Source organism: Cynocephalus volans, chromosome 9 (genome assembly GCF_027409185.1).
Source record: "Cynocephalus volans isolate mCynVol1 chromosome 9, mCynVol1.pri, whole genome shotgun sequence".
NCBI lineage: Eukaryota > Metazoa > Chordata > Mammalia > Dermoptera > Cynocephalidae > Cynocephalus > Cynocephalus volans.
In genome coordinates, this window is record NC_084468.1 from 106,732,650 (window position 1) to 106,745,029 (window position 12,380).

Consider the following 12,380-nt stretch of genomic DNA (forward strand, 5'->3'; position numbering starts at 1 on the left):
AGCCATTCCATACTCAATCACATCTAAAAATACAAGTGTGTAATATATTTTATAAGATTCACATCAAAAATGATGGAAATCTAGACATTTTTGAACAGATAAGTGAATTTTCAAAATAACTAAAACTTATACGGTATATTTCATTTTCTCAGAAATAGAGTACTATAGCATGTGGCTGTTGTTATAAAAATCTATTGACAGAAAAAAATGTTTTCAAGAACTTAATTCTTGACTATCTGTAAAAACAGAGAAGCATACCCATAAGCTAATTATGGCATATCTAGCAAAATCTTTAGGACTATTTTGAATATGGCTAGTTGGATATCCTGAGAATTCAAAACACTTAACAGAAAATAATAATTCACTAAACAGTGATGATCTAATTTAAGAGCAATTGGAAAGCTGTCCAGCTTTTCCCTCCTGCCCCTCTTTCAGTTCCTCTCTGTTCTAATTCATGGGGTGGACTGTAGTACCTCTTGTACAACAAAGGTAACTTCTTTTATTTAACAGATAGTTTAATTCACACTTTTCATGTCATGTAAGGAAAAAAAAAAAATCAATGTTTTACCTAAATGGAAAATATAAATAAAAGTTTAAAGCAAGATTTTTTGCAAATGTTTCACTGCAAATATTGCTCTTACTGGGGAGAAAGGAAAGATAAAAGGATAAGAAAAGATCAAGATAATGAATAACAATAATGGAAAGAAAAAAATAGATCTGATAAACCTACATTTTTGAGTTTTTTAAAGGGTAAGCTTACCCTGGCAGCAGAATTTTTTCCACAAAAAGAAGAGCTTTAGTAATGAATATAACAATTTTTATATAAAAAATTTTATTTTTTAATAATGAATATAACAATTCTTTTTTTTCTTTTCTTGGCAGCTGGCCAGTACGGGGTTCCCTTGACCCTGGTGTTAGGACACCACACCCAAACTGGCCAGCCCTCCTATTTATTATTTAAAAATTCAAACAGTAAAGAAAAATTAGGAAAAACAAGTCACCTGAAATTCTACCACTCAGAGATGATTATTATTACTATTTTGGGAGTTATCCTTTCATATGTCTTCCTATGCATATGTACAAAAACAAATATATAATTTCACCTGAATAAATTCTATTTATATTATAGACATCTTTGCTTTCATTTCTCATACTCACATTCTTTTCCCTTATTTTTGCCTCTCCTATTACTATCACCATCATCCCACTCCCAACCCACTTATGCTGTTCTTATATTGTACGAGGATACTTCAAAAAGTTTGTGGAAAAACAGAATTAAAAAATACGATTAATCTTTCCATGAACTTTTTGAAGTACCCTTGTATAACCTGCTGTACCAGATAGGTATATTTCTTTTCATACCTTTCTTCACATTTATATTGTTATACATAAAAATACATATAAATATATAGGGATTTTTAATCAGCATTTTGTGTTTTTCATGAGATTCCCTCAATGGTAACAGGTAATGATCAACTCATTCTTTATAGTAGCTGTATAAAATTCCATGGTATGGATAAAAATCTATTTTATTCTACCATTCATTAGTGAAGAATCACTTTGTTTCTACTTTGCTGCCTCTACAGGCAATGATGCAATTAATTTTATACACATCTGTGTGTATATTACTGTGATTATACTGCTGCTGAATAGATTCTCCCAAACTTCATTTGGGAGAATCTAACTGTTTTTCAAAGTGACTAACAATTTGTATTTCCATATTCAGTGGACTTTTTTTTATAACAATTTATAGGCTGTCTTTATATTTTATTGATTTATTATGTGGAAGACAAATTTTCTTTTTTTAAATAATTAGGTACTTAATTTATCTCTATTTATTTTTTATATATGGCACAAGAATCCACTTAATTTTCTTCCAGATGGATGCCAGTTGTGCCAACGCCAATTTTTACACAGAAATAATGATTTAATATAATTTTTCTCTAAATAGAAATGTCATGCATTAAATCCTGTAAGTATATGCTGGGATCTATTTCTAGACTCTATACTATTGCATGGCCTATTTATTTAGGCTTAGAAATAACCTTATTTTTCTTATTATGGTGGTTGTACAGTATGTTTTATCATATGGCAAGACAAGTTCCACCTTTTCTTCTTTTTCATAATTTTCTTTCATAATTTTTTTTTTCTCTTCAGGCATTTATTTTTTCATCTGAACTTTAAATTGTATCCAATTTTTAAAAAAGGAACATTGCTTTTAAAAAATGTTAAGCCTACTTTCAAACTTATTGGAACAATCTTGCTCATTGATATAAAATTTAAACATTTAATTAAGTCACTTATCCATAAAATATACTTAAGTATATTCTTTTCGAAATAAATTTATCCCAATTTCCAATATTTCTTTCAAAAATTATGAAAAGAAACTTATGTAGACAAAAATAAATTATTTGGAAGAAAAAAATTACATTTAGCTGAAACTTTCTAAACCAAATATGAAAGAATTATTGTGTAACAGCACCTCTCTCGAAAAAAACATACTTTTAATTTCAAAACATCAGCAACACCAGGAAAAAAAAGCTACAGTCCTTAACTTTTAGATCATAGGTGTATCAAACCTAAAAAATCTCACACTACAAATAACTAATATAGATTTGTGTGATACGTTCCATATTTAATTGTAAAAATGATTATGTTACTAAATGGCTAAAGAAAACTTTAAAAGTCTTTCTCTAGAATAGATAATGATAATTGACATCACTAGAATACAATCAGCAAAATCCAGACAACAAGAATATATACGGCAAATGCCCAGATACTTTAATAACTAAATTAGTTTATTTGTACCATGATTGGATTAAACAAACTGTAAAAACAAAAATCAGTCAAATTTGAACACTAAATACTTGATAATATTGAGGAATTATTGTTATTTTTTCTTAGGAGTGATAATACTATTGGAGTTATGCTAAAAAAAAGAGTACTTATCTTTCAGACATACATATTGAAATATTTACAAATAAAATTATAAATATCTTGTATTTGCTTCAAAATAATTTATGGTGGTAAGTGATAATATAAACAAGATTGCCATGAGTTGATCATTGCTGAAGCTGGGTAATAAATACATGGGGATTCATTACTTTTATATGTTTGAAACTTTCCATACTAGAAAATTAGAAAAAAATTTCTAGTCAGAAGAGGCTTAAAGATCAATAATTTTAGAGAAGGTGATTGATTGAGTCTTAACAGAGATAGTGGTTTGGGCTAAATTAAAACCTAATTGGTTATTCAAAAGTTGTTAATCCAAAATGATTCATTTCAGGGAGAAATTCAATGCAAAAAAAATTATCATAAATTATAAGATATACCAAGGGGAAAAAAACAAAGTTCAAACATTTAAGTAGAGACAATTTCTAACATTTTTACCTTGAGTTCCAGCCTTGTGGTATTCGCCTGGCACCGGTAAGTGGCAAGAAGAAAGTTGTCATTTGACTGGGAAGAATTCAAAGTTGAGGAAAAGGATGAATCCATGTTTTTAATAACAAAACAGCATCAGTAATAATATTTTCAAATATGTTCTCACCTACTTCTACAAACAACCCTATGCACTAAGTTTTACTACGTAAGTTTTAAAAGATGAAGAAACAGGCTATGAGGGGCTAGGTAAATTTCCGCAGAGCTAGTAAGTGATGAAACTGGAATTCAAATTCTTATCTGTAAGACTGAAACACATGTTCTTTCCATTTTGGGTCTTTACAATAACGTTTTAAACATTAAGAGTTCTTCTAAAAATCTAACTGATAATGCAAATGCCAAATGTTTATATTATAAATGCATGTACATCAATGTTTGATGCTGAATGTCTTTGATTTTCACAAATACTTATAAAGAAAAGAGAAATATCTCATCTCTGTCCTCCCAGCAAATAGGATAGTGCCTGGCATATTGTAGACACTTAATACGTTTTGTTGAATTAAATTGGAGAGGTTCCTTCAAATATTATAACATCTTGAAGTGAATATTAAAAAACTAAAAATAGAAAAATACATCTAGGTGCATGAATTACAAAAACAGACAAAGCAACTTTTTTTTTTTTTCTTTTTGTGGACGAATGTATGGGGATCTGAACCTATGACCTTGGGGTTACAATTTTTTTTTTTTTTTTTTTTTGGTTGCTGGCCAGTGTGGGGAATCCGAACCCTTGACCTTAGTGTTAGAACATGGCACACTAACCAACTGAGATAACCAGCCAGCCCAGCATGAAATATTTTACAGGCAATTTTCATATGGTGCTATTTCCCTATTTTTAATAAATAACTGAAGAAATTAAAAGGATGCTAATATCAAAAAGAAAACTCAAACATTTTAATTTCAAATCATATAAACTCAGTAAACAGAGAGGAATGATCAATTTAAAACTAAATGTACTCTTGTGTGATTAAAAACAAGTGTTATGTAATTGAGTAAGTATGAATAAAATTATACAGATTAAAAGAGGTAACATGTCTGGGATTAGGTTTGGGAGCAGGGAAGGAGAGGGTGAAGAGCATAAAATAAGACTGGCCTTATGTTAAAAACTAGGGATGAGGGCTGGCCAGTTAGCTCAGTTGGTAAGAGCACAGTTTTCTAACACGAAGGTTAAGGGTTCAGATCCCCATGCCAGCCAGCCACCAAAAAAAAGGAAAATTAGTGATAGGTACATGGAGGTGATTATACTCAGCTTTCTACTTTTTTGCATACTTAAAATCTCTATAACAAGTTTTTTTAAAAAGGTATTATCCTAGAAAATAGCTTTTAAATTAGTATAAACTACTCATTTCAGAGGATCCTGCAGTGATGTTAATAAAACAGGTTAATCTTTCATAAACAGTAAATCTTTCATAGCAACTTAAGAATCAAAGATTTTAAGTGTAACTTAATTTTTTAAATGATCATAAAAATGTAGGCCCTAATCTTTTAGGTTTCAGTCTCAAACAGGGATGACAAATGATATATTGATAACAAAACAACTATTATAAAATCTCTTATCAAAAAGAAAATTTTGAGTATGAAATTATATTGAAAATTATATCCTCATATAGTTAACATTTTTCTTTATCTACTCTTATTCCTCCCTTTCAAAAAATATATATAATTACTCACCAACTCCAGTCACCATCTCCTCCTGCTTTGGCTTGCCTTCAATGCAGCTAATCCAGACCTTATCCTTACCCTAACTTCTCTTTACAAGTCACACCTAGCTCTGAGACTGCTTGTCTGTTAGTACTAAGCAGAAAGAAGTTACACAATGAGCATGTCCAAAATCACTGACATGATCTCACCACAGGTATTTTGCACACAGTAAGTGCTCAGTAAATGTCTACTGAATGAAGATTAATAAACATTTGATAAACCCAGAAAAAGTAAGACATACCAAGAAAAGCAGGGGAAGGAATAGAACATGTTCAAATACAGGGATGTGTGAAACTATATAGCATTTTCAAGAAATTTTAAGAACTTCAGTTTGGCAGAAATAATGTGCATGGGAGGGGAGGTAGCAGCTAGTGAGAGATAAGTTGGAGATGCAATCAAAAGGTGAATTATGGAAAGTTTTCTATGCCAAAATAAGAAATCTAGACTTATATCCAGTAGGAAATAAGGAATATTTAAAAGGTTTTGAGGAAAAAAATGATACGGCGATGTTTAATTTGGGGAAGACCTCTCTGGTGGCAGTGTATAGCATAACCTGGAGAAGAGAGGCAACACTGGAGGCAGAGAAACTGATAAAGTAGTTCAAGCAAGACATGATGAGGACCTGGACTAAGTTAACAGAAGTGGGAATGTAGCTGTTAGAGGTATGACAGCAACGGCAGTAGAACTGACAGAAACTAGTGATTAACTGGATATAACAGATCAGAGAAAAGAGAAATCTAGGACAGTACCCCAGTTTTTGGACTATCTGAGCAGAGAGAAAGAGAACAGAAGCAGATTTTAAGGGAAAGATTATGAAAGGAGTATCAAACCCTAGTAGCATTTGTAGACTTTAATCAAAATGGCATAATAGAAATGAAAGCATGTAAAGAATTCTTTACATATGTTACTTACCTCAGAATCACAGCTGCTAAAGCTAACAACAGCAGAATTCTTATCCCCATCCAGTAAATCTATTGGAACATCACTCTACGGTTAATATTAAAATAAAAAGTTCAGATGGAAAACCTAAAAATGTTCTAGTTTATGTTTATCTTTAAATTTGAGAGTATGAATTCTCTTCAATTATACTTGATATAATATATACTTCTAGAAAATAAATACAATAAAGAATAAATGTTATTTTACAATCATCTATTTTTTTCTAATTTGGATTATCAGAAATCATAGAATATCATCTCTTACCACCCCCTTAAAGTATAATCTTTCTACCTATTTTTGTCAGTACCGAAAATGTTACTATGACCTGTAAATAATCATATGGGCTTTCTGGCTATATCAATTAATTTTTATCCCTTTTAATTTTACCTGTAATATAGAAAGATCATTTTTGATCTCTGTAGAGGTAGTTTCTACAACAAAGTTATTCACTGCACTCTATGTGAATGGCGCTCCTAGAGTTGTTCCATGTAGCAGCCCATGAGCTAGCATTACTTAAGAGTTTTTTGCCTTTAAGTTTTAATTAATAATCTCATCTCTCTACCACATCTTTTTAAACATTGTCTTCTTCCTTCAATTTATTATGTTCTCATTTTCTGATGGTTTTTCCATCTTTCGCGTATTTTCCATTCATCCTGTCATCCTTTTCTACTTCCTGAATATATTGCAATTTAAATAAATAAATAAATAGATAGATAGGTAGATAAATAAATAAATAAATAAATAAATAAATAAATGTAGTTGTACATTATTATCCCTAAATTTCACCCTTTGGAATTATCTACTTTGTTAAAATACCTAGAAACTACTGGGTTAATGAGCTAGCTGAACTGTTAGCTATCATTTTAGTATTTTGGGCTTTAAAAAAAGTCTTAATAAGAGCATTAAGTACTGCAGTTTTCTAAGTCACATCACTGTTAAGATTCTCCCAAAGGATACCCAGAGAAGAAAATCCTCAATGTCCTTTCTATCTCTTCCTAAAATTTAAGTCCCTCCATCTTTTGTTTGTTTATTAAGTATAGGATAAATAAAAATAAAGATATAATTCAAATAATCTATGAGCAAACTGATTATCTAAGATTAAGAAGTAATCGACATTTAAAATGACTTTCTAAAACTAAGTGTTCAGTAATAATTACTGCTGCATATGACTGGTTTGCAGACTACACCGTCATAAAACTAAGAAATTAGACTTTTGCTTACCTGTATCAATACATTATCTATTGCAGTCTGTACCTCTAAGATAAGGCTATAGCTGGCATCATCTTTATTTAATGTAAATTTGTCATTTATACTAAATGAAGGTACTGCCGATTTTGCTTTGCTTGATTGAGAATACTGTTGATAGTTCTCTCTTTCCTGCAATACCTTATACTGCAAATGTTCCAACTCACTCCTAGAGGAAAATATACACAATTCTGTCACCTCTAAGAATAAACATTTGAGGTCCTTAGAATGTTTAGAATGTAAATTTGAGATGTTTACTTTTGCAAAATGGGTTTTTGCTGATTGAGCTAGAACTATAACATCAATAGGAACAAAATTTTTACTTCTGTGACTGACCAAATGATTTTACATTATTTATCCCTAATCCAAAAATTAAAACATCTACTCAGTCTCATAGTAGCAATATTAATAAAGAGTTATTAATGTAAGTATCAAGGCAGATTGTAAATAATCAATTCTAACACACAAATCTGTTTACAGTTGTATATTGTACAGAACAGAAATTGATTGTACTAATCAGAAGAGAAACTAATATGGCATAAGAACATATTAGACAACGAGAATAAACAAAATGTGTGAATACAGTAAACAGATACCTTTCAGTAAGACATTAGGAGAGACAAAGAAGGAGGCTGCAGAGTATTAACATTTTAGGGGCCAGAAGGATGGCCATGAGCCAGTGGCACAGCTTAATTTCTACCAGCTGTGTTGGAAAGGATTCAGCTGAGATTGAACTGTACAGGCATTGCTTAGAGTAGCTCCAGTTAAGGGGAAAGACCACATGCAAATGAAGTAAACAATAACTGGAATAGAACAACATAGGGCTTAGCTAGCCCCAATTTAGTGGGAATAGTCTGGGGAGAAGCTTAGGAGGAATATGGGTAATGAACAAAGGAAAGGATGCATTCATCCAAGAAATATTTACTACTAAATATTATGTATTTCTTCCTATGTATCTAGCAGAGTTCCAGGTACTGAATGAACAAAAAATACATAAGCTTCTCACAGAGCTTACAACCCAGTGGAATCAAGAGCGGGTAGACTTGGTTATAAATAAAATGTATTGTATTGAAGATGAGAGATAGTAGTCATTAACTCTACTTAGTGTCCTTGTTGCATGAACTAGGATATCCTGAATCAATCTGGTACACTTGTTTGTATGAACATTAGAGCTTGTTCTCCTGGTGGCTTTGGTGAAGTGGCTTGTACCACTGGTACTTGTGGTATTTGCTGCCTTAAAAGTTTCTGTATCCTTCAACTACTACCAAAAAAAGATCATTCCACTCCCCCAAGAGGTTAGCAAGGGTTGAAATGGGTAAAGAGCAGTCATTAAAAGTTTTAGCAACTCCCACTTCCTCATTGTATGAAGCAACCTCATGTGAGTGTGGAGTCCCTTTTACAGGACATGTCAAATTGAGCAGGCCATAAAAGCAATCCCTGTGTCTAAGGGAGTCAGCATTACTCAGTTCCAGTAAGAAAACTTATAAGCCAAAGTTATAGATTCAGAAGCATCCACAGGAACGGTGAACATTAGAGTTAATGAGAAATATAGCCATCTGTGTTGGTTTCTTTCTAATGTCTATGAAAAACAAAAATAAAACACTACATCTATGACTAAATAAATTTAAAAATACAATTCTTGACCTAAGAGAAAGGCAATATAGAATAAAGCATACAAAAAGTGTATTTCTAACTCCAAAATATTATTCAGCACATACTACTAATTTTCTCAAACCCATAAACTTTTGGTTTAAAAGGTGATAAGTTTTTTCAGAAAGAGGCAGCCAGCCCTCATCTCTAATGCAAATGAAAATCCAAAGCAACAAGTAGATAGTCACTTGTAGAACAGAGTACCTAGGAACAAACAACAGAATCCAGCAAAACAGTGAGGAAAACCCCCCAAGAAACTTGAGACAGCAACATAGAAAGACAGAGGAAGCACCCAATGAAGACCAGCATGGAGACTGGAGGGACCCTGCACTGCTGGAACAAGGTGGGTGGGGACAAGGGGCAGGGGAGAAGGTGGGAGGTCTGTGGCCAGCACTCCCGCCACAGATGCCTGCAAATCAGGCTGCAAGGTAACTGTGTAGCCCTCATGGACAGTGAGCCCAGCACATGGAGCTGCTAGGAACCCACATGACTGCGTTTTTCCAGAGGGGAAGTACAAACTGCATACCCCAACCCCCTTGGTCCTGGGCATTGACATTTTGGGATAGGAGCCAGGAAAGCTCAGAGTCCCTCTAGACCCAGCAGGTCCACCCACCTCAGTAGAGAGCATGGTGGGAGTACACTGGCCACCTGGATCCACATCCCCTTTCCCCCAGGGAGTGCAAAGCCCCCCCAGAACCAGTGCACCCCCGACCAGAGTGTGAGCAGGGAATATGCCGGCTATCTGGATCCACGCCCAACTTCCCTGGGAGCTCAGAGTACCACCTGACCCAGTGGGCCTGTCTGCCTGCCCCAGGAGAGAGTGTGGGGAGTGCACAGGCCACCTGGATCCATGTCCACCTTCCCCAGGAGCTTACAGTCCTGCCTCACACAATAGGCCCACCTGCCCCAGTAGAGAGGGTCCAGGGAATAAGCCAGCATCTACTACTGTGCTCAATGAGAACCAAATGTATAACACATAACCCAACTATCAATATAGAACACTTTGACAGGTAAGAGTCTCTCCCTTCAGAAACTACTCCAAAAATTAAAAGATGCACCTCTAATACAAAATGCCCACACATCAATGCAGAGATATGAGAAGTATGAAAAAATAGGGAAGGTTTCATAATGGTGGGATAGACAGTATCCAGTGTCACCCTCCCTCACAATCAACCAATTTACAACTATTAAAAAGCAATGACTGCCAAGCTGGGGCCACTAGAGCTCAGGGGAAGAGAAGGAGAGATCTACAGAGTTCATGAAGGCAGGAGAAGCCATGAAGAGAGAAAGGACCGCTCTGACTTTTTCAAGCTGCGACCACTTCAAGGATGGCTGTGGTGAGCACAAGGAGCAAGAGCCAAAAGCCGCTGATGTGCCCTTTGTATGAAGTTGCTTGTAGGCTGCAGGGGAGAAGAGGGCCTTGGTGGCCCCCAGGCCAGCTAGACCACTAACAAAGTTCCCGCGAACCCATGTAGGAGCAAGGGGCCACAGACAACTGAAAAAAGGAGCCACTCAGAGGCTGGTGAGTCACTGCAAGGGACCAGTGCATGGCCCATCCCATGGGAAGTGTTTGGAGTGTGGAGAGTGGGGGAGATGGGCCCACTAGGGGAATACTGGGGCACAGCATGGACAGCTGATCTACTCTCCAATCAGCAATCAGCACAGACCCACTTAGTGTAGATTGGTCAGGAATACAAATCTGCAGGGGGTGCAGTTTGCTGAAAAGACTCAGCCTCAGACCAGAGTTTCCACACAACCCCAGTGTACTGTACCTCACAAGACCCAGAAGTGCTTACAAGGTCAACATTAAAACCTGAGCTGCACAAAAAGCCTTCCCCAAAGAATCAGCAGCAAAGCAGCAATTTAGCTCAACCACAGAGTTCCAGTACTGGTTCCCACAGGAAGTTCTCCCATTTTAGAAGTAAGGGGCAGGGGGGGGACCAAGGATCTTAGGCACACCTCCCTGATGTCCGAATCCAGCCCAGAGGTAACCATAGAGCTGCCACCAGAAGCACCCCAGGCTCCCAAGCTGGGATGGTGGGGGGCCAAGGGCCTCAGCCACACCCCCTGACATCCACACCTAGGCCCATGACAACCACTGAGCTGTCGCCAGAAGCACCTGACCTCCTGGGATGGGGGGGCCAAGGGCCTCAGCCATTTCCCCCTGAAGTCCTCATCCAGGCCAGCCATGACTGAGCCATCTTTGGAAGCCCCCTGGGCTACTCTGCCAGAATGAGGGGGTGTGCCATGGGCTTTGAACATGCCCCCTTCCCTTCCTCCTGCTCCCACTCTATTCCCCTTTTTCCCCTCTTACCCTCCCCTTCAACTGCTTGGCAACATCTTAGGATGTAAGAAAAAAAAATAATCATAATAGATAAATACATTTGAAAGCACAAAAATAATGAATAAAACCTTTTAAACAGAAGCTAAAAAAAAAAGAAAAAGAAAAAAATAATTCTCCAATACTAGACCCCAAACAACAGGAAACTGGTGAAATGCCTGAAGAGGAATCCCAAATGGCAATCTTAAGGAAACTCAACATCATGAAAGAAAAAATAGATAGAAATCACAATGAAATCAAAAAAACAATCCAGGACATGTATGAGAAATTCCAAAAAGAGATAGAAACAATGAAAAAGAACAAAGCAGAAATCCATGAACTGAAGAATTCCATGAAATACAAAATACAACCAAGAGCTTAAGCAACAGGCTAGAACAAGTGGAAGAAAGAATTTCTGAACTAGAAGACAGGTTTTTTGAATTAACCGGATTGGAACCAAAAAATTAAAAAATGAATTACAAAAATGAAGAGAGCCAATGTGATCTATCAGACAATCTGAAGCATACAAACATTCATATTATGGGTGTACCAGAGTGGAAGAGAAAGGAAAAGGCACTGAAAGCCTATTTAATGAAATGATAGCTGAAAACTTTCCAAGCATTAGGAGAGAGATGTCTCCCAGATCCAAGAAGCTCAAAGACCCCTAAAATAGATTAACCCAAAAAGGTCCTCCCCAAAACTCATTATAGTCAAATTGTCAAAAGACAAAGAAAAAAATTCTAAAAACAGCAAGAGAAAAGTGTCAAGTCATCTATAAGGGAATCCCCATCAGACTAATAGCAGACTTATCAACAGAAACCTTACAAGCAAGGGGAGAATGTAATGATATACTCAATGTGCTGAAAGAAAAAAACCGCCAGCTGAAAATGCTATACCCACAAAGCTATCCTTCAGAAACTAAGGAGAAATAATATCTTTCTCAGACAAACAAAAACTATGGGAATTCACCCCTGCAAGACTGGCCATACAAGAATTCCTCAAAAGAGTCCTACATCTGCAATCAAAAGAGCATTAACTCTCATCATGAATACATGAGAAAGAATAAAAACTACTGGTAAAACAGATAAGC

General features: G+C 35.4%; 1 protein-coding gene across 1 annotated transcript in view; it reads right to left on the reverse strand.

The window, feature by feature from the left end:
- Nucleotides 1-12,380, reverse strand: part of BBS7 (Bardet-Biedl syndrome 7) — a 49,701-nt gene that overhangs the window by 8,070 nt on the left and 29,251 nt on the right. Inside the window, exons 11-13 of the mRNA XM_063108458.1 lie at nucleotides 7,297-7,489; nucleotides 6,049-6,123; nucleotides 3,391-3,456 (exon numbers count right to left, since the gene is read on the reverse strand). Of these exons, the coding sequence (XP_062964528.1) occupies nucleotides 3,391-3,456; nucleotides 6,049-6,123; nucleotides 7,297-7,489 (334 nt within the window). The remainder of the gene's footprint in view (nucleotides 1-3,390; nucleotides 3,457-6,048; nucleotides 6,124-7,296; nucleotides 7,490-12,380) is intronic.